The following is a 27,529-nucleotide window of genomic DNA, read 5'->3' on the forward strand; positions in this document are numbered from 1 at the left end:
GAGAATATAGTCATTATCCATATTATATATATCCATATTAATATAATTTACAAACATGTGTCTAGTATTTCTTGAAAACAGCATATATCTACAAAATGATAATGAATATATAGCTTTGAAAACATGAAATAGACCTTTAATGTTCACACTTTCATATTCTACAAAGGCTGCTTCTAGTTAATAGAAGAAGTAAACAAGAAATTTGCCTCTAAATTGTCCCTTTAATATGTTTCACTAATTAAAAATCAATCAAAAATATTACAAGCTTAAAAAATAAATATTTTTCTTACAGCGTGTATTCTACCAAACGAAAGTTTACAAGATAATAGCCATCTTTACCTTGCCTGTTTTTCATTCAACACAAATATGGTTCACGACCATTTCAGAGAATAGAAATATAAAGAAAATAACTCAAATCTTTAAATATTTCATAATGTATGAAATAAAATGCATTTCTTATACCATTAAATTATTTTAATATATTCCATTCCCCTAATCAGAAAAAAAGTCTATTTATGTAGATTAGTTACATCTAAAGTCTAATTTATCCAACCTGTATTTATCCTTTGATCACAAAGCTTGTTGACTTAAATGGTCTTTTATTGTTATGATTCATTTTCCCATAATTATGCTGTTTAACTGCCTTATTTTTTGAATAAATATATGCAAACGTGCCAATCATATTTAGCACAGTTATGCTAGATGCTCAATGAACTGTAAGAGTCATTTCACTACAATAAAACTCCCTGGAATAGATCCAGGGCAGAACCTACAAATACCAGTGTCACTAGGATCAGAACAGACGAATAGAAGTGTGTCACAGGTATATCAATAGATTCTCTCAAACACTCTCTGAAACCAATTTTACAGTCTATCACTGGAAGAATACAGTGCACAAGAGTGAAAAATGCCTCCCACACTCCACAACTTTGCATCTGTATTTTGTTACTTTTTTTTTTTGCTTTACCTTAAAAATACTGAATTTACACTTTGCAGTAGCAAGGAAGCAAGAACAGGCTTCTGCTTAGTCACAGGACAGAATGTTGATGCCATTAAGAACTTCTTTATTATAAGATAATTTATTTCAGGAGACCAAAGGATAGCAATACATCACTGTCAAAGCTAGTGGTGAAAGCTATGCCTAACTGTAAAATACCGTGTGCCTTTGAAGGGAATTCTTGTCAACGTCTTCTTTGCTAAAACAGGTTGACAATAGGTTAGTGTAGGTCCAATGAAGATTTAAAAGTGTTTTGTAGATGGGTGTCAGAAGTCAACACTATCTTCAAATTGATAGGCAAGATGACCATTATGTTAGTCTCTAACAAATAGACAGTCATTGGTTGAAGGAATTCAATAGAAAAAAAAAAAACACCCTCTCCCTAATGACTTTACTAAAAGATGGGTTTAAGATAATGCCCAGTGGGATTTATTAAACAGAAGCATCACTGAGGGGAATACATTCTGAAGCAATGACTAAAATCACAATTAGCAGGTGCATTTGTAAGAATTTACCCACTATTGAGTGTATTGCAAGACTTCTCAACATAGGGGAGTTAAGTTTCACTTCCTGACTGGCATGAGACCAGTTCCAGTGGCTTCACCCTCCCCCTCTGGTTTCATCAGCAGGCTCCCAGCATATACTCGCACAGTGCCTCTAGCCACCCTACCACACTCCCCAAAGAATTAGAAAACTTGGGTTTCCCACATTGCAGGCAGATTCTTTACCATCTGAGCCCAATCTAGATAAACTCCAACCTACTGGCCACTGAAAGTCAGTTCTTTCTGAACTACTCTGGAATAACTGCCTCTATTTTAAGGAACTTCAAAATGTTTGAAGCTTTAAACAGTGAGATTATCAAGTTTAAAAATATTTTCAAGGAAAAAGAAAGGTTTGAGTTCATCCTAGAAAAGAAAACTATCTTTGAAATAAAAAAATATAAAAATGGGCTAATATTTGTGCTTGACCCTTTATGTACATTATACTGACAATGTGAGGACATATACACATGTATATGCATACATTAATTTTGCCAGGAAGTTTGAATGTTCACATTTTCATAAATATGGGCAGAGCCAACCTTCACTGAATTAAGGCATGTAAACCTTTATTAACCTTAAATCTTTTTTTAATATTTTCTTAATTTACATTTCTTACTTATATAGATGTATTTCTACCACATTTATTACATAAGCAGCACTAACAGTGAAAAATCTGAAACCTTACAATAGTAGTGAAACATGATAAAGTATAAATATTATTCGTTTCAACAGTATTAAATATTTATCTACAGATTTAAATATGTATATTTCTTAGTCTTTTAATAGGTAATATTTGGGATTATTTTAAAAATAACATTTATTTTACCCTCATATATAAATGTGTATCTATGCATCATAAAAAGTGAATAAAATGTAAGAGCAACTTTATAAAGAAAAGTTTTTGGAAAATAAGTTATTTTACTTTTTGAGTTTGACTTGATCAATATAGTTATAGGCAACAGGTAATGCTTTAGAACATGTAAATTTATTTTCTTGACTAAAAATATGTTCAGGCAGTTGAAATAGGAATTTTAGAGCATGCTTTTCTATGGCCTGCTATATTTTATGATGCACACAGCCTTAAATAACAAGATGCCAAGAATAAAATCCTCTGTGCTGATTTCTATATAATAGTATTTCTTGATATTACAAAATTCACTCATAGAATTCAAGAAAAATTGTAGAAGTCACTCAAAGAACTTAAATAAAATTAAAAATCATTTCACTCTTACATTTTAAAAGATGATAAAAATGTAAGAATAAGACCTTAAAGATAATAAAGTACTATCAAGCTAATATTTTGAAAATTTTCTTGAAAACTAAAAAATAATGGCTAAAGAAGCTATTACCTCATGAGCAGTTAGATCAGTTCAGTTCAGTTGCTCAGTCATGTCCAACTCTTTGCGACCCCATGAATCGCAGCATGCCAGGCCTCCCTGTCCATCACCAGCTCCCGGAGTCCACCCAAACCCATGTCCATTGAGTCGGTGATGCCATCCAAAATCTCTGATACTTAAAATGAGCCTTGGGGTTCTAGTTCATATAGTAAAAATATTATGACTTTTGTTTTTTTTATTTATTATAAGATAGAGAAATGCACAGAGATTTACACTGCAGCTGAGATTTTCAAAAGCACACACAAAACTAACAATAAAAATAATAACATATTAAGAATGATAATAATTTGAATTTTAAACTCTCTCCAAGGAAACTCAAACCACCTTAACTGCTGAGTATCTTTTAAAGTTTATTCCTACTTTATTTGTACTATTTTTAATATATAGTAAAAACAGGAAGCCAGCTTCCCTGGTGGCTAAGATGGTAAAGAATCTGCATATAATGCAGGAGACACAGGTTCAAACTCTGGTTTGGGAAGATCCCCTGGAGAAGGGAATGGCAACCTGCTCCATTATTCTTGCCTGGAGAATTCCATGGACGGAGGAGCCTGGTGAGCCATAATCCATGGGGTTGCAGAGTCGGACGTGAATGAGCGACTAACACTTCAATTTCAAAAACAGAAAGGTATGTTTTATGATTGTGCATTCATGTGAATTTGAAGTAGAACTTAAACCTATTTTTTAAAAAACTTTAAAAAATGCAATCGGACAAGATAATTCTAGAGGCATGCAGTAAGATAGAGATATTCCCTTCCTACTCAGCCCATCACAAACCCTAGAAATAGAGATGTATATCAAGTTTATGGAAATAAGTGCATGTAACTAATAAAACTGTTTCATCTTGGAATAACACTACAAAAGATTCTTTAAAATTATGAATGAAAGTTATTCACATACTTTGTGCTTGTTACTGAAATGCCTACCATACCAGAGTATGAAGTTTTGAAAATCGTGGTCTTGAGAACTCATCCAGGCCCCAAGCCAAAAATTTCTTGTATTGGCAAAGTAGGAATGAGACAGACAACGGTTAATGTTGCTAGGAAAGGTGTATTTTGCCTTTCACCCTTTCATTCTAAGATACTGAGTTTATTATCTACATTATGATACTTAAGTCCTCTATGCCTCAATCTCATTTTTATGTATTTGGATTGACTGAAGGTATTTTCATATGTTTAATTCACTTTTATTGAAAAGGCCATCCAGGTATATCAAAAGGATTTCCTCTTCCAGGATAAAAAGTCTAAAGTCAACCAGATGTGAATCTTTTAAAATTGAACTGTAAAACTCTGTATAACAATGTATTCCTTTCAAAAATTTATTTTAGGATATCTTATTCTGTTGGCTTAACATATTTTCTTCTATGACAGCATATTAAGATGACTACATTTTATGCGCTACCAAAAAAAAAAAAACCTGAAAACACAGATGTTCGAACAAAACTGGAAATTCTCCCACCAGTGAGGAGTCCCCAGCCTCCTCCCTCTTCGCAACCAGGCCATCATTTGAAACACCTGTGGAAAATTTACCAGCTACCTAATAAATAATTCTTGATAAGTCACCTTTAGCAGTAACTCATGACAATTAGTAATGACCTCCACTTGATTTTAGATTCTCATACTAAACTATGAAATAATTCACATGAAAACTGCTCTGATGAAGAGTGGTTTTATAAATTTGTGTAATAATCTATTTGTCTAACCGACCACAAAATCTGTGTTCCTGTTTTCTTCCAAATTACTTTTGTGGTTTTAAAGTTAATAAGATATTTCATTATAGTAATATTGTATTATGATTCACACTACTGAGGATGTTTTAATCACTAGTCAATTATTTGAACACTTCGTAGATTGACTTTATGTGGGCTGAGAAACTTGAAGAAAATCGGCAATAAAATACTTTTTCACAAACCACTGTTTTTACACCAGCTTACATGATTTTTCAGCATCTATTCTCAATAAAAATTCATGCCAAAAAATCTATAGATATTAATCCTAAAATTTCAGAGGCTGCAACTCACACAAAATCTTTTGAGAAATTTTAATTTGAGCTGTAACATGAGTCTTATAAATCCCAAAGTTCCTAAATTTCATTTCACCACCCTTTAACAGTGTATCTCAAAACAGTATGATTTTTTTTTCATTTCATCAATAGAAATACACTGGGAATATTCCAAACAGCACCCAAGATGCTGGAAAATAAAGATAAACCAGACCCAGTAGCTCCCAGTCCATCTGTATTCTGTGGATTAAAATTTTTCCTTCAGAAATACACAGGTTTAATAGTATGTTTTCTCAGCAGGCTGTGTTAAATAAACACACACTAATAAATGAAACAAGAATATGGGATGCCTGAACACTTTAATTTGAGCATGTCACTTCAGCACAAAGTGCAGCACACTAGTTTAAAAAAGAAAGAAAAAAAAGCAAGGTCACTGTACTCAATTTGCTCTGTTCCCCATAATAGGCACTGAGAAAAACCTGACACACTTAAAAGGAAATTAACATATTAGGAACTTAAAAGGCATCCCTTATAAGACTGCAAAAACGCAATAGAAAACAAAAGAGCCTATTTTAACATTGTATATTGAGGACATTTCCAGGGTAGAAGCAATATGGGCAACTGAGCCAGGTTGGAAACCATTTCAAGAACGTGAACTTATCCTGTGTCTTTATGGCATGAAGTAAGATTCCAGAAGAAGGGTAATAGCAGGAAAACAAGAAGTTTGCCTCCTTTGTTTTCTGTTTAAACTCTCTCTCCCCAGCCTTGTGTATGTGTGTGTGTGTGTGTGTGTGTGTGTGTGTGTGTGTGTGTGTGATTTGCTCTGGCTCAAGTTTTACTGCTAATGAGAGGAATCATCATCTGTCCCTCGGGCAATGGCCAGCTTCAAGAACAGTATGGTGTAAACACTGTACAGGGACCCCTGTCCATCAAAGCCTCCTGGGTACTTCCACCCAAGATTGCTCCTCCCTAAACTGATCAGGAATCAGGCTTGCTGAGAATTTCACTGCACAAACTTCATTCTTATTGGACACTAAATAAGAATTCAACTCATAGTACTTGAAGTGGAAGATTAAACATCAACCCTGTGTGATATCTTTTTAACTGTCAATAGTAAAACTATAAGAAAAGTATATAACAAGTGTATTTATAGAAATTATCATAAATACCAGTTTTACACATAGACTTTCATGGAAACTATAATTTTTCATGGGAGAAATTTCTTGTTCAGTTTTATAGAGATCTCCAAAAATCACGATTACTGGTGTATAGTAAATACTGTAAAAAGTGGGATTTAAAACTGCAGTGGATACTCTAGTATTCAGTAGTGTCCAGTATGAGTCTGCTTTACAAGAACATTAAAATATTATAAGAAACTGTTTTGCTGAGTTTTACTATTTGTTACACTTCTGTTTAATATGATAAGATTATGAAATTCTACTACTCCGTTTTATAAAAATAAATGTTTTTAATAACAAAAAATTTCTAAAAAAAAAACCAAAACATTTCTGAGTCAAGTGTCACTAAAAAGGTATTTGTTTTTTCAAAGCACAAAATTCTGAGCAAATTATTCTCATTTGCCCCAAACTAATTTTCCTCCCAAAATGTCACTTTCAGTAAACTCAATTTCAAATTGCAAGTATTGCTCATCCAGAGTAATCTTTAGCAACACACATTGATAAGCAAAAATTAAGTTTGTTTTTGTGACACAACTCAACAGTAGATAAAGAAACTAGGTGGTAAGTAAACACAGTACAGTCAACTGCTTTTGTTAGTCTAGTGCCCATGCTGGGTCAGTTAGTCTTTTTTTTCATATACCAATAATGTGAATCTACTATCTGATATATATTAAATATCACTTAGATATACTGAAAATATGCAGTATGCAAACTAAATGCATCCTGGAATTCTTTTTGGTACAGATGCCTTTAGTGCAACTTTGCCTCCTGTTTTCACAGCAGACAATGAGACCACCCCTCTAGTGTGCTCTGCTCATCTCTCAATGACTGTAAGGAAACAGATCAGGAAAATCACAGGACAGAATAAATATAAACTGTTCATAGATATATACAAGTTATATCTAGAGCCTATGTTTTTTCAAGTTTCTCAAAGATCTTCAGAGTATAATCCACATTTGTAAGCTTAAGCTACACTAATGCACTGTCTGCAGTTTCAGCTGAAGAATTCATGAGATTTGTGTCCTTTAGAATACTTTTTAAATAGAAACACTGATTTTGGGGGTGGTGGTAAAAACTGATATTGATTCAGGCTCTGAAAATTCTGACTGGTTATTGGTTGCTATGCTGTACTTGAGTAGTTAGCTTCTTTTAAAAAGTAGTTAACTACTTAATATTGGGGAGTACATTTCTTTCATCATCAGATTTTTTTTTAATGAAATACAAAAATTTTAAGTGAATTAACTGAAAAAAAATGTTCTACTCTAGTAATCCTGTGTTGTGGAGAGAAATGCAAACCAGCAAAGTAAAATAAACTGTGAACACTGAACCTGGGTAACATTTTAAAACCTATAAAAATAAACGTTTAAATGCAACAAAAGTAAGGCATTTTACACCTTGTAGATTTTCGACTATTCACACGGGAGGGGTTATGTGTAGAATATATTGTGCAGGCAGTGGCCAAAGTGGAAATCCTAGTAAGTGCCCCTCTCACAGCTGCTGGCAGTGTGGCTCGTCCTGTTTCAAAGGTTTCAGGACAGCTCCCCAAGCCAGCAAGAAAGTGAAGTCCCAGGGATGCTAAAAGTCTCCTACCTGAATTATGGACATCCGCGTGGCTGGGGTCTCGCTCGCGTTAGTCCCTTGTCCGGTGAAGCTGGTGTGGCAGCCCGCGTGGCCCTGGGGAACAGTCAGGTTGTTGGAGGCCGGTTTGAGATACATCACCTCGGACCGGGGCGAGCTGAGCGGCAGGCGCGTCTGGTAGTCGAAGTACATGGGGGAGGTGGCCAGGGAGGGGCTGCTCACCACGTTCATGACGTTCATGGCGTTCCTCTCCTCCACCTCGCTCTGCACCAGCATGATATCGTTCTTGTTGATCTTCTTCTTCTTGCCCTTGCCCCCGCCCAGCTGCGGGTGGCTGTACTCAGCGATGCGGCAGTTGTAAGTGCGAATCTCCTTGTTCTCGCGCTTGCACTTGACAGCGATGGTGATCATGGCCGCTAGGAGGATGATGGAGATGGTGCTCAGGGTCACGATGAGCGGCAGCGACATGTCCCAGTGGCGCTGCTCGCCGTTCACCCGGGGAACGCCCTCGGGCAAGGAGCCGCTCACCGAGCGGATGATGAGCTTGGCCACCGCGGACAGGGTGGGCTTGCCGTGGTCCGTCACCTTCACGACCAGCTCCACCACTGGCGTCACGTCCTCCCAGAAGGGGTGCAGTGTGCGGATCTCGCCGCTGGATGGGTCGATTTCAAACAGGTGGTCGTCGTTCCCGTCCACGATCTCGTAGGTGAGGCGCCCGCTCTCGCCGAAGTCGCTGTCGAGGGCGCGCACGGTACTCACCAGGTAGCCCAGGCCGGCGTTGCGCGGCACCTGCAGTTCGGCCGTGTCGTTCTGCAGCGTGGGCAGCACGATCACCGGAGCGTTGTCATTCACGTCTAGCACCGTCACCCTCACCGTGGCGTTGCTCTCCAAGTGCGCGGGCGCCCCGGAGTCCTTAGCAAGCACCTTGAACTCAAATGCCTTGGTCTGCTCATAGTTAAAGGAGCGCAGGGCGTAGATGGCCCCGTTGGTGGGGTTCACGGACACGTAGGTGTAGATGGACACGTCGCCGATGTGCGAGGGCAGGATGGAATAGGACACGGTGCCGTTTTGGCCCAGGTCGGGGTCCTGGGCCAGCACCGAGCCCAGATACTCTCCGGGGATGTTGTTTTCGTGCACCTGCAGCACATAGAGTCCCTTCGTGAAACGAGGCGGGTTGTCATTCTCGTCCAGAATCTTGACGGCGAACGACTTGGTGGAGTTGAGTGGAGGCGAGCCCCCGTCCCGCGCCACGATCGTCACGTTGTACTCGTCCTGGGTCTCGCGGTCCAGAGGGCGGTCGGTCACCACCGTGAAGAAGTTGTCGTAGTTCTCCTCCAGCTTGAAGGGCACGGAGCCTCCCGGACCGCCCAGGCCGCCGCCGCCGCCCGGCCCGCCTCCTCCCAGGACCCGGCACTGCAGCTGCCCGTTCTTGCCCGAGTCTCGGTCGGTGACCCGCACCAGGGCGATGACGGTGCCGGGCGGGGCCGCCTCGCTCAGCGCCCCCTGGCGCACGGAGACGAAACCGATGGACGGCGCGTTGTCGTTGCGGTCGATGAGCTTCACCGTGACCTTGCAGTGGGCCGGGATGGGGTTGGGACCCAGGTCTCGGGCCTGCACGTCGATCTCCAGCATCCCGTTCTCCTCATAGTCCAGGTTGCCCTTGACCCGGATCAGGCCGGTCTTAGGGTCGATGGAGAAGAGCTCCCGCACGCGGTCGGGCACGTAGCTGCTGAAAGAGTAGAGCACTTCGCCGTTGGGACCCTCGTCGGCGTCGGTGGCGTTCAGATCAATGACCACGGTGCCCAGCGGGGCGTTTTCGGGCAGCTCCACCAGATAGGAGGGCGCCTCGAAGACGGGGCTGTTGTCGTTCGAGTCAATCACTTTCACGTTGATCTGCACGGTGGCGGAGCGCGGCGGCTCGCCGCCGTCCAGGGCGGTCAGCACCAGAGTGTGATGGTTCTGCTGCTCGCGGTCTAGCGCCTTCTGGATAACCAGCTCTGGGAACTTGGAGCCGTCGCCACGGGACTTGACGTCCAGCGCGAACAGGCCGTGGTCGTCGCGCGTCAGCAGGTAGGTGCGGAGCCCGTTCTCGCCGGCGTCGGGGTCGTGCGCACTGGTGAGCGGGAAGCGGGTGCCCGGGGCCGCATTCTCCGAGATATCCATCTCAATCTGGTCCGAGGGGAAGGAGGGGGCATTGTCGTTGATGTCCTGGATCTCTACCTTGATCATACAGATCTCCTTGTCATTGGCGAACACCTCGAGGGACAGCTGGCACTTGGCGTTGTGGCGGCACAGAGACTCGCGATCAATGCGCTGCTTGGTGTAGAGGAGACCGCTGTCCGCTTCCACGTCCAGCAGGTGCGGCGCCGAGTTCTCCAGCACCCGATAGCTGCTGGACTTGCCTCGCCCGCCACTGCTGCCGCCTCGCTCTGCAGGCGGAAGCCCGGGCTGCAGTCGAGCATCCTTGCCGATGTTGCCGATCACTGTGCCGGCCCCTTGCTCCTCCGGCACTGAGTAGTTCAGGTTTTTGAGCGTCAGGGCAGGAGCCCATAGGAGGAAACAGCAACAGATGGAAAGGTACATCCCAGACCGGCGGGGTGTTGGCAGAAGCAGCCGGACTGGAGGGGCCAGCGGATGGGTGAGCGCCAGCTCGGGGCCCCGGGCGCAGCTTGCGCGCCCGACGCGAGCCACAAGTCGCTGGGTCCTCTTTTCCCTTCGCTCCCGGGATGCGGCACGCGGCGGTCTCTCCTTATTCCGCTCAAGTTCCCCGAACCTGTTGATCTACAGGATCCGCACAGGGCTGGGAGCAGCGGTGCAGAGGAGCTGCAGGGGCACCGAGCAAGGCGGAGGCTCCCTGCGGCTGGGGGCGAGCCCGGGGCTTTGTCTCTCCCTGCTGGACTTCGGGCGACTCAAACTTGAGCGATGAGACCAGCGATAAGAAGGAAATCGCGTCTGGGGAGGATGGTAATGAGCTGAAGAATCCGTAGGTTTTCCTCACTCCCGCTAGGGCGCTGCAAATCCACTCCAGCTTTAAAGCCTCCGGAATGCTCTTCACATCGGGTGGGGGAGGGAGCTGGGAGGTGTGTCTCTAGGCAGATCAGAAAGTGAAATCCTTACTTGTTTCTCTTCTCCGGTGATGAAATTGATGGGAATGGGGAACAACGAAGAGAGAGAGAGAGAGAGTCAGATATATTGAAGCTTCCCTGGAGCCTTGTGAAATGTCTGCTTGCTTCGCGGGTTGGTCTGTTTTCAGGCAGTGTTTTGCTGCATTTAGAGATCTAATCTTGCATTGGCAGCTGAGGCAGCGGTGGCGGCAGACTGCATCTCCAAGCCAAGGGTGTTTTTTTTCCCCCCTTCTCTCTCTCCGTTCCGAGCAGCCGAAGGGAGGGGAGGAAATGCAGCGCAAAGAACTAGTGTCCGGATTTGTAGTTTCCTCCCTCCACGAGGCTCCTCCCTCTCTTCCTCGGAAAAGGCTCTCCCCCAAGTCGAGGAAGCCACAGCCTGATCAGCGTTTGCGGTTTGAGTCTGTTGGGAGGGGGAAAATGTAGAGATGTATCTCCGCCTCTGTTGGTAGAACGCACTCTGATTTCTCTACGCTGAGCCAGTAGCCGCCGCTACCATCCCATTCTCTGCCCGCGAGCAAGGACTTCTCTCCCTGCAGTTTAATTCCAGTTTGCTTTTCTTCCCAGGCGAAAGGAAATCAACAGGCAACTCATGGTTGGTTGTGCAGATTTGAAGGGGGAGGGAGAGGCGGAATAAAAAGAAAGGGGGAGCCACCCTCCCAGTCAACGCACACACACTCTCCCTGTCTCTCGCTAGAAGGGAAACAGTCTCTGCATTCACAGGGCTGGGCTGTCAAGTGCCTCTCTTTTCTTTCTATTCAGCATCTCCTTCCAATGGCCCTGCCTCCCAATCCTCTTCATCTAGAAAGGAAAACCTTGGCGAGGAATAAAAGTGGTGAATATTTGAAGCGAATAAAGTGCGGGCTTTTTCTTTTTTCTTCAAATTTTTTTTTTCTATACTAGTAGTGGACTGGATGAAAGGAACACATCAAGGTTTGGTGTGATGCATTCTGCAGTCTCGCTCTCGCAGTCTCTCTGGGCGAGTCGCGAGGGCAGCGGACGAGGAGCTGCGGACGCGACGGTCCAGCCAGGGGCACCCGCCCCGGGGAGCTACCGCCCAGGGGATGCTAGGCACGGATCTGTCTACACATTATCTCGGGTTCTCGAGGCGCCTCGACAAACGAGAATGACACATCCAGAAATGCAGGTGTTCCTATCTGCCGGGTGAGTCAGAAGCAGCGGAACGAATCGAATTCACTCTCGCCTCATGGTCCTCCCTTCACAGACATTAGTTGTGGCTTCTTCCTAACGCTTTCTCTGACTCACTCTACAGAAAGAAAAGCCAGATTCATGTTTGGGGAAAAAAGAAAAAGCGAGAGAAAGGGAGGGAGGGGAGGAGGGAGGTGAAGCTGAATCCAGCAGCACTTTTACTCTACCTCTTTCTGCCGGAGTCCGAGGCTCAGGAAAGCAAGGCGTCTGTTTTGCTAGGTGTTTTTATTTTAAAAAAGAAAAAAAAAAACTTCCCTTTTTGTTAGGCGTAAAGGAACCCCAAAATCATTCAGAGTCTTGGGTGAGAAAAAGAAAAAAATCTGGATTACAGAGACTGTTCACAGCTTAGCTCCGCATTACAGTTCACGATTTTCCTGTCTGTATTTTCTATTCACAAAGTCCAGTACTTGGTGTGCGTAGTTAATTGTGCAGTCCGTTGTGGAGGCTTATTTTTTTTTTTTTTCCTCCTTTTCTGTCACGGGTGGTCTCTTTCAATCTGGTGCCTGACAGGATCAGCTCACAGCCTGGGAAAGACGTGCGGATTTCAAAGCAAATAAATCCATGTCCGCAGGCACAGAACCGGTGGAAAAGAAAGGTGAAAATTCAACAGTTGGAGCGGCGTCCCCCCGGCCGCCCTCCGCTGCCGCATCTGCCGGGCTCGCAGTCTCCGCTCTCTCCCCAGCGCCTCTCGCTGACTGACTCTATTCACCTCACGCCGCCGCTTAAACATTGATACTGATTCCCCGCCAGCCAATAGGCGCGAGGCGCCAGGCCCGGCCTCCCCGGCTCGCGTCCAATGGGAGCGGCGGAAAGACGGCGGGGGCGGGGCCTGCGGCCCCGGCGCCTCAGAGCCATTGATCAGAGCCGCGAGACCGGGCCCGGCTGGGCTGGCCCAGCCCCGCGCTCGCCGCGGCGGGGGCACCCCGGGCCTCGCCGCAGGGTCCCCCGAGTCTCAAACTGCCTGGCGAAACGCCTCCACCGTCTTCCTCTGGAAAAAAAGAGAATCTGAAAAAAAAAAGTTTGACAGCGATTTATTTATTGTTTTATCCGATGTACGCGGAAGCCGGAATCGCAGCGTGCTTGCAGAATAAGACAACTGCGGTCTTCTGATGGGCTTCTGTTCTCTCTCTCTCCACACACACACACACGCGCGCACGCACGCACCGTACACTCACCCATACCAAGGGAGGCGTAGATCTTCCGGCTGCGCGTGGACCCATCTAAAGGAGGTGCAGAGAGGTGTGTACGTGTTTCTGAGGCAGGGTGTGTGGGTTGTGTATTTCAGTGTGTGTGTAAATGCGAGGGTTCTGGGCCACCCGCTTCTGCCCTCGCCGGTGCAAACAAACCGCGAGTAACAGCAATCAATATGTAACTTTCTGCATCCTCAGAGAAAAATCAGCGGTCCCCAGGTACCCCTGCAAGGAAAGTCACTTGATTATATGAAAGTGCTTCAGAAGAAAAGCAGAAGCCCAGGGAAAGAGAGGCCATGTCTCCCCAGAGGAAAAAGCGCCTCTCCTTTAAGGAGAAACGCTCACGGTCAATTCAAGCTTGCAGCTTGTTAAAACCCAAATCTGGCTAAATAATACTTAGAGCTTTACCCTTTTCAGTCGCCAGCATCTCAGCCCAGATTTAAAGTAAAGCGGACATCCATATACTCACTCATAATAGTTTTCGAGGTATTCTATTTACCGTGATTTGTTATTAAAGTTCCATGTGGAAATTTGAATGCTGTATCCTTAAGACCAAGTAGGTGTTGATGACTGTACTTGCCAAAGCCTCTATGCATAGAAACGGAAGCATTCAGTGGGAGATCTGGTAAGATTCCTGCTTTCTACCACCACACACACCACCACCACCACACACACACACACACACCACCACACACACACACACCACCAAACATGCACATACCACCACCACCCCCACCACCAAATACACACACACCACCACCACACACATACACACCACCACCACACACACACACCACCACCACCACCACTACACACACACACACCACCACCACCACTACACACACACACAAACACACCACCACCACCACTACACACACACACCACCACCAGCACACACACACCACCATCACCACTAGATACACACACACATACACTCCTGATTCATCTACTTTTTCTGCAACTTCACTTTCTAATCTCGGAGATTCTTTCTCCCCAAACTATTACCACAAACATCCACAAGGGAGGGCTTCTTTGTCTATGATCCCGTCATTCTGGGAAAGAGTTAAGAATGCAAAAGAAAATTGAAGTATTAGAAAAGGTGAGTGTTTTGATTGCTAGAGTATTGATTGCAATTCATAAATACTAAAGTGAAGTTGCCATTTATAAATTGTGAATGACTAATATACAAGTCTGTAACATGAATCATTCAAGATTCAAAGAAATCAAATCCAGACCAATTACAAGAAAGTTCTGATGACTGTTGTTGGGATAATTGCTTAAAGATTCAGGTAAAGGAGCTATTATTTCTCAGAGGATTCACTGAGATAACCTATAGTATGAATTTGCAGATGATTAGATCCAAAGTTCACCAGTTCTTTAAAAGACTATCTTTAAGAGTTTAAAAATGCAAAGAGGAATTCTTTACAGCCAGTCCTTCAAATCCTAAAATGTCGTTGCATTTTGTGAATAGGTAGTTTATCATGCACATTCATTTGCTAGACAGGAGAGTTAGAGCTTTGTTGAAAGCTAGGTTATTTTGCCAAGTGGGTGCCTAAACACACTGCCCTGTGAAACATTTCTCCAGCAGGGGTTAGTACTTCTATCCTAATGTGTGTATCTTGAAATCTGAGATGTAGAGGCTTTAAAAACAGCCACTAACTTAAGTCAGGAGTAGAGGTTACACATTCATTTATTAATCATTACTTTTTTAAAATATGAAAAATCTGGGTTTTGGGGTTGTTTTTTTTTTTTTTGCATTGCTTACTCATTCAAGGAAAGTCATAAAATATTCTTACTTGAAGTTTACAATAAAGCAAAAACAAGAGAATGAAAAACTTCCTAGGAAATGGTAATACGATTTATTGATTATTCTTAATTTGATGTTCTATTACCCAACTGAGGGGAAACCCACAATGTCTCAGAAAGACCAGCACATCCTCATAGACACCGACTTGCCGACCACCCCTCCAGAGTAATTGTGTCATACCTCCCCCTAGTGTATGGAAAGAGAACTACCACGCTTATGGTGACTACCCCGGGGTTTCAGTCAAGGGGAGCAAAACAAAACTGCTGCCTATCAGACATCTTGTTGTTGTTTCAGTTGCTAAGTTCTTTATCGCTGAGCCACCAGGGGAGCCCTTAGTTCTAATCTTTGTCTCATTCCTATTTCATTTGTAAAGGAAATTGAATCAAATGATACTTCCCATTGTTTGACTTCCCTTTAACCAGATACAATTTTTAAAACTATAGTCACTCCGAATTTGTAACACAAGTTCTATTTTTCCTAAACATTTTTTTTTCTGTTTTCAATATCGTTTTTGAATAATTTCTTTTTAACTATTCTTAAAATATTGAGCTCAATTTAAACAAAAAGAGGTTATGTAAGTACTGTTAACACTTCAAAGATCCTATTAATTTTTATACCATAGAAGGCTATGAACATATGAGATTTAATAAGGAATCCAGAGGACCATAAACTTGAGCATAACTCGTGATATGTAGAATCTCATATTTCTCAAGAAGAGACTGGTAGATAATCATGATTTGAAATTACATTTGATAGTCTTAACCTTAAACCAAAATCATATTATTCTTTTGTTGTTGTTTAATCACTAAGTCATGTCTGACTCTTTTGTGACCCCGTGGACTGTACAGCCCGCCAGGCTCTTCTATCCATGGAATTTTCCTGGCAAGACTATTGGAGTGGGTTGCCATTTCCTTCTCTAGTTGATCTTCCTGACCCAGGGATCGAACCTGCATCTTCTTCATTGCAGGCCAATTCCTTACCGCGGAGCCACCAGGGAAGCCCCCTGTACTCTTCTTTTATTATCACATATATTGAACATCCAAAGCTTTTGTGTGATTCAAACAAAATATATATGCATGATGCCTCATTAAGAAAGAGTACTGAGAAATACTCACATACACATAGCATTATTTAGTTCATTCAAGACAACGTATTGTAGGTGAGTTTTAAAATAAATTGATTAGATTGGAAAGCTTCAAACAAATACTAAGGTCTATTTTTATAGATGGAAAAAGGGTGATTAATACTGTTACATTAAATCAATAATTGAATATCATTATTATTCATGATTTTTAATTACAGAAGATATTTAATTTTGCCTCCAAGAGACTCTTTAACATTTATATTGACTAGCTATAGTTGTAGTTCCAAGAGTTTATGCATGTTGTCAAAATGGCAGCAATTATAACATTCTTCCAAAACTTGTCCTACTTGCTGCATTCTTGAATTCAATAAAATTCAGTTCTTAAGAGAAATCTTTGCTGCTGATATTTTCAAATGTTTATATGACTGAAAAATTCTCTTCCCACTATTTCCTTTTCTGTCATTTTTACCATTATTTCACTACCTGATTTCATATATTTTTATTTAACAGAGAATTTTCAAAAATGATTTTAATAGCTAAACTGTTTTAGATTTAATAAGTATCAAAAATTGCTGTATCATATTTAAATTTACAAGCAAATTTTTTATTCATAGCTAGTTCTAGTTCCCATTATCTGTTAGACATACTTGAGGTTCACCTCTACAGACAGCTATTGCTAACTTTTAATCAAATCTTCCCCTTTTAATAAATAACAAATTTATACTACTAGTGGAACAATGACTAAAACATCTTTCTCCTTTATGAATGTGAATAAAGATAAGTAAAATATGATTTTACTAAAGTAATACATATTAAGTATAATTTTTATGTTTCAAGAGAAACATTTTATAATTAAAATATTTTTGATTACTAAATCTCTTCTCTATAATAAATGAGAAAATAGTAAAGCATATCTATAAACAGTATGATAAATTGAATGTTAACTTTTTTCTCATTTTAATTAAAATGATTAAATCTTGCTACTAAAAAATCTGTCAGGAAATGATATATATTAAATCCATTCTATATGAAATGTATGTTATGTTACAATATAATATAGTCACGTGCAGGTACCCTTCTCCTGTACACAGGAAGTAAGTTCCCAATGAACAGTCAAATTAAAGTTACAGGATTAACCTTACAAAAACTTGGAATTTCTAGTAATTTGAAATTCTCACAATAATAAACTAAATTTCCAACTGGTGCTACATATTTTATATACATATATACATTATTTTATATACATATAAATCAGAAGTGGACATTCATAAATTAGTGATCAACTTTTGAATACATGTTAGTCTGTTTACTTTAAAATATTGAGACTTAAATTTAAGAGGTGATTTAAAATTTTTATATTTAAGTTTTACAGTTGCAAACTGCTTGGAGTGGTTTAAACAAAATGTGTGCATGTACTTGTGTGTAGAGTGCCTGAGAGAGAGGTCATACAGAAACCAGGTATTGTCACACTCAAAATATATATGTTACAGTGTGTCTAATGCATTAATTAGCATGCATTAAAAAAGGGAGTTGGATTACATTGTGTAAAATGTAAGTCTGAGAAAAGTTATCTTGAACTTCATAAATTTCTAATGGCATTGTTTATATCTTCTTATGCTTTAGCCAGAAATAAGAGTTCAGTTAATTGTGAAACCTCCACTCTCCTGCCCCATAAGAAGTTGCATGCTAGCTCCCCCTTGTGGCCACTTTGACAATAAAAAAAACAGGCAATTGTTGAGGAAATTCCCTGCATTAAAGAACATAGATTTCTTCAATCATCTTTTGTATAATAGTTTTCAAAACAAATAAAAAAGTTTTTGAATGAAATGGTTAATTTACAGATGTAACTGATGATTTGTTAAGATAAAATGACTGAAGCTGGAACCAAAATAATTATTTCGTGAATGGTGCAACAATCCCATGCTAAGTTAAGCATGCTAGGACAATTGTAAACCTTATAGTTAAGTGTGTTAGGAGAATTCTAAAACCGAGAGACCAGCCCTTGGAGGGAACCGGGGCAATTTGATTCAGTAGGTGGCACTCTTTCCTCAGAGTCAGTTTTGCTATGATGACCTGAAATGATGTTTCAAAAAGCTATGTCATTGGAGGTCCTGCCTTTAAGGTGAGGCAAAACCCAAAAAAGCTTATAATCACTTACGATTATAACAGGTCAGATGTTTCTTTCCATTATTCTGAGCTATTTAAACATCCCTTCGTATAGCTATCACACAGAGATCAATTAAAAGAATAGAATATGTAAGAAGTACACTGAGCTCTTCAGAAAGCAAATAAGTGCTCTACAAATCCTCTGCATTTTAATTATCATCATAATCATTAACCCTCCCAAGTCTCAATGACAAGGTCTTACTTGGATAATTATGTCCTGCTTATGTAAATTCGTCTTTTCAGTGAGCTACAAGTATTATTTCCTCTTATCTTTTAAAAATTCAGAGCAGTTCAATTCAAAAACAAGCACTGTTAAACAGGTATTGTCTGTCACCCTGGAAATAGCAGACTTTTGTTTTAGGTAGAGCACCTTTGTTTAGCTTTTCCCTTCTAAACATACACAAACAAGTACGCATCTAATAACATTATTTCTGCTCTCAAGTGATGAAGTGATATTTTTGAAATCACGTTAAATGTTAAATAAATGGAATCACTGGAGTGAATCATCTTTTAAAATACTGTGGCTGGATGGATTTTTAGAGCTGCTGAAACCTAATTTGCAACATCAGCCTCTCAGAGAGTGTCCACATCTTTCCAAGTCAATGTTAACTGTTTCTAGAAAAGATGAGAGAAAAAAGGTCATGGTCACTTATAAACTGCCAATACTAAAACAGAAATATAATGAAGTATCGTATTTTAATTAAATGCTGAAAAACTTAAATCCAACTTTGGTGGTAAAAGAGCAATATGTCTTCATTTCTCACTAAAATTAGTTATTGCAGTGTAAGTTGGATATGTGACAACCATAAATATTATATTAAACAAAAGAAATTTAAAGGCTTGAGTATTTGTTTAAATACTGGCCAGGTCAACTTCGAAAATGGACAAATTAAATCCTGAAATGTATTGGCTATAATAAGTAGATGAGTTAAGGTTATCTATGTTTTTATTCTAAATGATTTGATTGAGGCATATGAACCAGAGGAAAGCATAAGAAAGAATTTAAAATTATTGCACTGTTCAGTCTTTAAACAAATATAAATGAACAATATTCTGAAAGTGTATCAATAGCATACAGTGTTAGTTAAACTCTTTAGTGACAAGGATCCTTTTGAGAATCTGCTGAATGCTGCAGAACCCCTTTCCAATAAATCTGATGGTGATCTATAAATTCAGTTGGTACAAATATTTTCAGATACTTTTAGGAATTGTATATACTTCATTAGCATACTCACTGTGTACAAATATTGAAATAACTCTTTTAGAAAATGTTACAAAAGCAGCTTTGCTCTGCTAATATTAAAATTTTAAGAGAAATGAGAGGAATTTGTGTGAGGCATCGCACTTTATGAGATATATTTTAATAATTGAAAAATCATTTTTTTTAAGGAAAAAACATCCTGTACTTTGATCAGAAACCTCACATGCAGTGGGAAGCTTAATTGATTGTAACTATTGTGCTACAAATGATCCTCACAAGCAGCAGGGAAGTAAAAGATTACCCAGAGAGCAGCCTCTTCATTTTACTACTCAGGTTTAACAGCCAAAAGACCATTGAGATATAGAAATCTTCCTCACTCTGACCGATGAAAGATGGACATATAATTCTGCCTAGTTAGAGGTAAAGGGCCCTGTTATTGTGAACAGACAAAAGCAATTGGAGAAGGACATACTCATGGTGAGGATTTAAACCTTTATTTTATGACTCAGCCATTTCAACAAATATAAATTAGCAATATGCCAGAAGTGGTCACTAGATTGTTAAGTTATGGACCTTTTCAGGAATTTGCTGAATGCTTTAGAACCAATTTCCAACACATTTTCATACAAAAACATACATAGAAAATAGTACATAGTTTGTAAAGGAGCATTTATAAAGATGCAACCCATAGAATTCCTTGTGCTCCAGATTAGAAGACTCTTGAGCACGGTAGACAGCATAGTGTATCCCTCCAAGTTGTTTCAGTTAAGAGTGAAAGCATTTAAGAAAAGAAAATCAAAGTACTTTGAAATGCATGCATACATTAAAAGGCGGAATTATTTCTGATTAATCCAAGTCTAAAATCTTGTTTAATTGGAAATATTAGTTTCAAAGTGAATTGATGACATGTGTGGATGTCACCTATTCCTCCCTTGCCTCAAATCTTGCTGAATTATGATTGACAATATCATGGGAAAAATAAAGAAAAGCGTGCATCTTGTGAAAAAGGCAATAATGACATAACTGAATAACAAAGAATGTTTTGTGGATACAGTTGAGTTGGAACTAGATGGAAGGAAACTTCTGAAATCTTAGCTTCCCAGAGTCACTTACCTGGGTGTAAGAGGCAGAGATTGGGAAATATGTAAATATGCCCACTGGAGAGAAAAAGCTGAAAGAGCAGGCGGTGGGGAGAGGGTGGTTGCATATTTTATCAGTAGTTCTGGGAACTGCAGCAGATGACTGAGCCTTTGCTTTTGTCTGGATCTGATCAAAATCTGCACAGTCGCTTAGGGAGCTGTCTACCTGGCTTTACCCTCTGTGAAGATGAACCAGGTAAATGTATCGTTCTGAAAGATAGGTACTGCAGAGGGGAGTTTCAGAAGCACATTCAGGAAGCATATATTCTCTTGTGAAGTGGAATTAATGCAGAAAGTCTTTCCAAAATTCTCAAAAATATTTTTGGTGATAGTGAATCCAAGATATTTGAAGAAGTAGCCATGTAACGGAAATAGTGCAGCATTTGAAAAGTCATGACTGCAATTTGTAAAACTACAGTAGGTTCAGTCAACAGCAGAAAGAGTACTGAAAAAAAAAATAGAGAAATATATGAAAAAAATCAGCTTTTTTTTTTTTTTTCCTGTAACTCAGAGGAAAGGAGCCAATGTAGAGAAATTAAGTCAGAGAAAAAACAAATACAATGACAGGTGCAGGGTATCCATTAACAAAACACAATAGTAAATAACATAAATTGTAAAAGAGACAAAGAATAGAATGGGAAAACAAGGAAGATCAATAACCTTGAAAATATGAGGGAAAAGGTTTGGGGCTAAACAAATAACCCATTTTATTAATTGAAATATTTTATTGACTACCAGATGAGCTGTAAAAGTCAAGTCAGAACAATTTTATGGACTCTGAGGGAGAAGGTGAGGGTGGGACGTTCTGGGAGAATAGCATTGAAACATGTATATTATCATATGTGAAACAGAACACCATTCTATGTTCGATGCATGAGACAAGGGCTCAGGGCCGGGGCAATGGGATGACCCGGAGGGATGGGATGGGGAGGGAGGTGGGAGGGGGGTCCAGGAAGGGGAACACATGTAAACCCATGGCTGATTCATGTCAATGTATGTCAAAAACTATTACAATATTGTAAAGTAATTAGCCCCCAACTAAAATAAATAAATTTATAAAAAAAAACAAAAGTCAAGTCAGAAATAGTCCTTTAATTTTTGAATTTCAAGGATGATAAGGATTATTGCTGTGTTATCTCCAACCGATGCCCCCCAGCGTGGCTCTGAGTGGGCTCCACCCGGTGGGCAGAGAGAGCAAATGAGCAGCAGTTGCTACATTCGTTCAAGTCCCAAGCCCACTGGTCCCAGGGGTGGGCTTCTACTATGTAGGATAAGTGACATTTTCAGAGAGCAAGCTGATGGGAAGAGGAGCAAGACAGCATGGAAGCTGAATTCCTTGATGCGTAGGCAAATATCAGAGCTAAACCATAGTAGAAAACAGAGCTCTACAGTATCCCAGAAGCTCCTTAGCATTTGGATTCAATTTAAGATTTTTACAAATAATGCACATTTCTCATTTCATGACTTCCTTTATTAGATAGCCTCATTCTACACTCCTCCCTGTAACTGGTCAGTGACATTTCAGTCTTAAATAAACCTTGACTCCATATACTCAGAGTCCTACCTTCTCTTTTCTCTCCTGCACCAGAGTAAAAGTGCAATATCCACAGTTATGCATGTTTTTTCTCCCTATTTTGTTTCTCTTTCTTTAAGTTTAGCTGAACATTTCCTGATCATACCAAATTTTTTTTTTATTTCTAGTAACTAACTTTAGTGCATTTTTTTTTCTCCTACAAGATAGATGCTTCTTCTAAATGTCTCATCCTAACAATACTATACATTTAATACAGAACTTCTCGCTCCTTCAAATCAAGAAAAATGGAATCATCACATGAGATCAAAAACAAAAAAACTGTACAAGTGATATTAAAGAACAATCTACAGATGAAGAAATATAATTCATTCATTGATTTAGTAAATGAGATCTACATTTTAGGTTCTGGAATTATAATAGTTAACAAGACAGACAAAAAAATTCATATGTCTGTGATTTAGTGTTATTGGCCAAATTCACATCTATTTGACCATAAGAATGAGGTTTCCATTTTTCAGCCAGGAGTTTCCCTCAGTTCCCTAAGGCTGTCTGCATTATTTGTCATGTCGTCCTCTCCATGTTCAAAGTAACAGAGCCGGTTTCTTCTCAAGCTTTGAACCTCTCTGACTTCCCTATTTGTTGCATCTCTTTGCCTCCAACTGGAGAAAATCCTCTGCTATTAACGGCTCATGCTATGAGATTGATCCACTCAAATAACTCAGGCAATCTCCCCAAATTGAAGTCTGTAACCTTATTTACGACCTTCACTGATGGCTCAGACAGTAAACAATCTGCCTGCAATGCAAGAGACCCGGGTTTGATCCTTGGGTCCGGAAGATCCCCTGGAGCAGGGAATAGCAAACCACCCCAGTATTCTTGCCTGGAAAATCCCATGGACAGAGGAGCCTGGTGGGCTACAGTCTAAAGGACACAAACAGTCAGACACGACTGACCGACTAAGCACAACTTATTTACACCACTGAAGTCCCCCTTTCCATATACTGTAACATATTTGCAGATTCCAGGGATTAGAATGTGGACATCTTTGGGAGGGGCATTTTGCCACAGGGATTTACACAGAGAGGTTGGATAAATAAGTTACCGAACAGCTGTATGTTAGCATTCTACTCCAAAGTTAATATAAGAAAAAGTAATGAAATGCAACAGCCCAGAAATTTACATTAAATAGCATTTAATAAAGTAGTGTATGCAATATTACAACTTTCTCAAAACTTGTATATACATACTTGTACATAAAAATTAAGTGGGGGATAAGCAATAAGTACTTGTAAGGGTATTCCATAAGCATTTATGTCTGGGTGGTAGGGCAGTGGGTAAATTCTTACTATTGTTGATTTTAAAAATTTTCTATTTTGAACACATAACAATTTATGTTTAAGAAAATACACTATGCCTTCTTTGGAGAAATGTGTGCTTAGTTCTTTGGCCCATTTTTTGATTGGGTCGTTTATTTTTCTGGTATTGAGCTGCATGAACTGCATGTATATTTTTGAGATTAATTCTTTGTCAGTTGCTTCGTTTGCTATTATTTTCTTCCATTCTGAAGGCTGTCTTTTCACCTTGTTTATAGTTTCCTTCGTTGTGCAAAAGCTTTTAAGTTTAATTTGGCCCCATTTGTTTATTTTTGCTTTTATTTCCATTACTCTGGGAGGTGGGTCATAGAGGATCCTGCTGTGATTTATGTCAGAGAATGTTTTGCAGACATTTCTCCAAAGAAAACATATAGATGGGTAACAAACACATGAAAAGATATCAGAGAAATGCAAATCAAAACCACAATGAGGTACCATCTCACACCAGTCAGAATGGCTGCTATCAAAAAATCTACAAACAACAAATGCTGGAGAGGGTGCAGAGAAAAGGGAACCCTCTTACACTGTTTGTGGGAATGCAGACTAGTACAGCCACTATGGAGAACAGTGTGGAGATTCCTTTAAAAACTGGAAATAGAACTGCCATATGACCCAGCAATCCTACTACTGGGCATACACACCAAGGAAACCAGAATTGAAAAAGACATGTTTACCCCAATGTTCATCACAGCACTGTTTACAATAGCTAGGACATGGAAGCAACCTAGATGCCCACTGACAGACAAATGGATAAGAAAATTGTGGTACATATATATAATGGCATATTACTCAGCTATTAAAAAGAATGTGTTTGAATCAGTTCTAATGCAGTGGATGAAACTGGAGCCTATTATACAAAGTGAAGTAAGCCGGAAAGAAAAACACCAATACAGTATAATAATGCCTATATATATGGAATTTAGAAAGATGGTAACGATGACCCTATATGCGAGACAGCAAAAGAGGCACAGATGTAAAGAACAGACTTGTGGACTCTGGGAGAAGGCGAGGGTGGGATGATGTGAGAGAATAGCATTGAAACATGTACATTATCATATGTGAAATAGATCGCCAGTCCAGGTTCGATGCATGAGACAGGGTACTCGGGGCTGGTGCACTGGGATGACCCTGAGGGATGGGATGGGGAGGGAGGTGGGAGAGGGGTTCAGGATGGGGAGCACATGTACATCCATGGCTGATTCATGTCAATGTATGGCAAAAACCACTACAATATTGTAAATAATTAGGCTCCAATTAAAATAAATAAATATTTTTTTTACAAAAAGAAAATACACTAATAACCTAGTAGTACTATTTCCCCTCACCAATACTTTAACTCCAATCACTTTACTCTTGTGGCTCAGTTGTTAAGAATCTGCCTACAATGCAAGAGACATGAGTTTGGCTCTTGGGTCAGGAAGATCCCCTGGAGGAGGGTATGGCAACCCACTCCAGCATTCTAACCTGGAGAATCACATGGACAGAGAAGTCTGATGGGCTATAGTCCATAGGGTGGCAAAGAGTCAGACACAACTGAAGTGACTGAGCATGTACCCTTGTTCATATAAGCAATGTTAATTTCCATGTTTGCTTCTGTTCTTCTCACCTGGTAAGTCTTTTCCTTACAGAAGTTATTCAGTTTCCTGAAACACTAGAATTTTACAGGAAACAACTGACTGCTGGTAATTACTTTCTCTTGTTTTCTATTGTTCCATTCATCATAAATAATTTTTTCTCAAAGTGGAAAAGCAGCATCCTTGGGGTAGGTCCTTGGCTAATATTCTGTTTTATTTTAGTGCATCATTGGGAAATCAGTCAGCGTTAAAGAGAAGAATTAATATATATGAACATGAAATAAGAACACTTGATTTGGTATACTGTAAAAACATTTCAGGAGAAGGCAATGGCACCCACTCCAGTGCTCTGGCCTGGAAAATCCCATGGACGGAGGAGCCTGGTAGGCTACAGTCCATGGGGTCGCTAAGAGTCGGACATGACTGAGCGACTTCACTTTCACTTTTCTCTTTCATGCATTGGAGAAGGAAATGGCAACCCACTCCAGTATACTTGCCTGGAGAATTCCAGGGACGGTGGACCCTGGTGGGCTGCCGTCTATGGGGTCGCACAGAGTCGGACACGACTGAAGCTACTTAGCAGCAGCAGCAGCATTTCAAAGTGAAAAAACTTATCAATACTTTTCACTGTTATTTATGTAGCTTAAGTTTTCAAATTAGGCATGCTAATTGCTATGACTCAGTATTGCTATTTGTGTAAGGTCCAATATTTGATAGCTTTATTTTAATGAATCAGTTAGATGAGTGCCACATTAATAAATTGTTATTTTTCTTATAAAAGTGAGAATTAAATCATTAAAACTCAGTTATGTGCATTTCATTCCTATTGAATACACATTCATCTTGTTGGGGTGAAGGTATTTATGACACAAGAATTAAACAACACTAATTGAAGCACAAGCTGGAATCAAGATTGCTGGGAGAAATATCAATAACCTCAGATATGCAGATGACATGACACATATGGCAGAAAGTGAAGAAGAACTAAAAGAGCCTCTTGATGAAAGTGAAAGAGGAGAGTGAAAAAGTTGGCTTAAAGCTCAACGTTCAGAAAACTAAGATCATGGTATCTGGTCCCATCAGTTCGTGGGAAATAGATGGGGAAACAGTGCAAACAGTGTTAGACTTTATTTGTTGCGGGTCCAAAATCACTGCTGATGTTGATTGCAGCCATGAAATTAAAAGACGCTTACTCCTTGGAAGGAAGGTTATGACCAACCTAGATAGCATATTTAAAAGCAGAGACATTACTTTGCCAACAAAGGTCCGTCTAGTCAAGACTATGGTTTTTCCAGTGGTCATGTATGGATGTGAGAGTTGGACGGTGAAGAAAGCTGAGCGCCGAAGAATTGATGCATTTGAACTGTGGTGTTGGAGAAGACCCTTGAGAGTCTCTCGGACTGCAAGAAGATCCAACCAGTCCATCCCAAAGGAGATCGGTTCTGGGTGTTCATTGGAAGGACTGATGTTGAAGCTGAAACTCCAATACTTTGGCCACCTCATGCGAAGAGCTGACTCATTGGAAAAGACCCTAATGCTGGGAAGGATTGGGGGCAGGAGGAGAAGGGGACGACAGAGAATGAGATGGTTGAATGGCATCACTGACTCGATGGACATGGGTTTGGGTAAACTCTGAGAGTTGGTGATGGACAGGGAGGCCTGGCGTGCTGCGATTCATGGCAAAGAGACTGAGTGACTGAACTGAACTGAATCACTTGATGTGGTCTTAGTGACAATTTTCAACAAAAGCTTTAATAGATAAATTTATTCAGCAAAACACTCATTAATAAATATAACCATATTTAATAATAAATTACACAGGGTCATTGGCAGTCTTGCTAAGTCGTTTCAGTCGTGTCCAACTCTGTGCGGCCCCATAGACGACAGCTCACCAGGCTCCGCCGTCCCTAGGATTCTCCAGGCAAGAATACTGAAGTGGGTTGCCATTTCCTTCTCCAGTGCATGAAAGGGAAAAGTGAAAGTGAAGTCGCTCAGTTGTGTCTGACTCTTAGCGACCCCATGGACTGTAGCCTACCAGGCTCCTCTGTCCATGGGTTTTTCCAGGCAAGAGTACTAGAGTGGGGTGCCATTGCCTTCTCCATTGGCAGTCTTAACTGTGCCTAAAAGTTTCTAACAGCATTGGTGTGGGGTTGGGTGGACTGTTCAGCATAGACTGCTTCACTAATGATGTTGAAAATGTTACTGGGAGACTGGTTTCATCTGGCCCAGTAGGCAAATCAGTTAAGTTCCCAGAGACTAAATGTTATCATCTCAGAAATACTGATAAAGTATCTGATGTTCCTCCTTCCCAAATTTTTGGGGACCAAATGATATCTGATATTCTGTAGAAAATACAGAATTGTATTTTTAAAAGTTATTATTATTTTGTATAACAGTATAGTTGATTTAACAATATTGTATTAGTTTCCAGTGTACAGTA

At 40.3% G+C, this 27,529-nt stretch overlaps 1 protein-coding gene across 1 annotated transcript in view; it reads right to left on the reverse strand.

The window, feature by feature from the left end:
• Positions 1 to 12,718, reverse strand: part of PCDH17 (protocadherin 17) — a 107,192-nt gene extending 94,474 nt beyond the window's left edge. The window contains exon 1 of the mRNA XM_081547250.1: positions 7,703 to 12,718. Coding sequence (XP_081403376.1) covers positions 7,703 to 10,273 — 2,571 coding nt within the window. The 5' untranslated portion in view covers positions 10,274 to 12,718. The remainder of the gene's footprint in view (positions 1 to 7,702) is intronic.
• Between the last annotated feature and the right edge of the window lie 14,811 nt (positions 12,719 to 27,529).

The sequence above is a fragment of the Giraffa tippelskirchi genome, chromosome 12 (genome assembly GCF_054371585.1).
Source record: "Giraffa tippelskirchi isolate mGirTip1 chromosome 12, T2T-mGirTip1v1.2.pri, whole genome shotgun sequence".
NCBI lineage: Eukaryota > Metazoa > Chordata > Mammalia > Artiodactyla > Giraffidae > Giraffa > Giraffa tippelskirchi.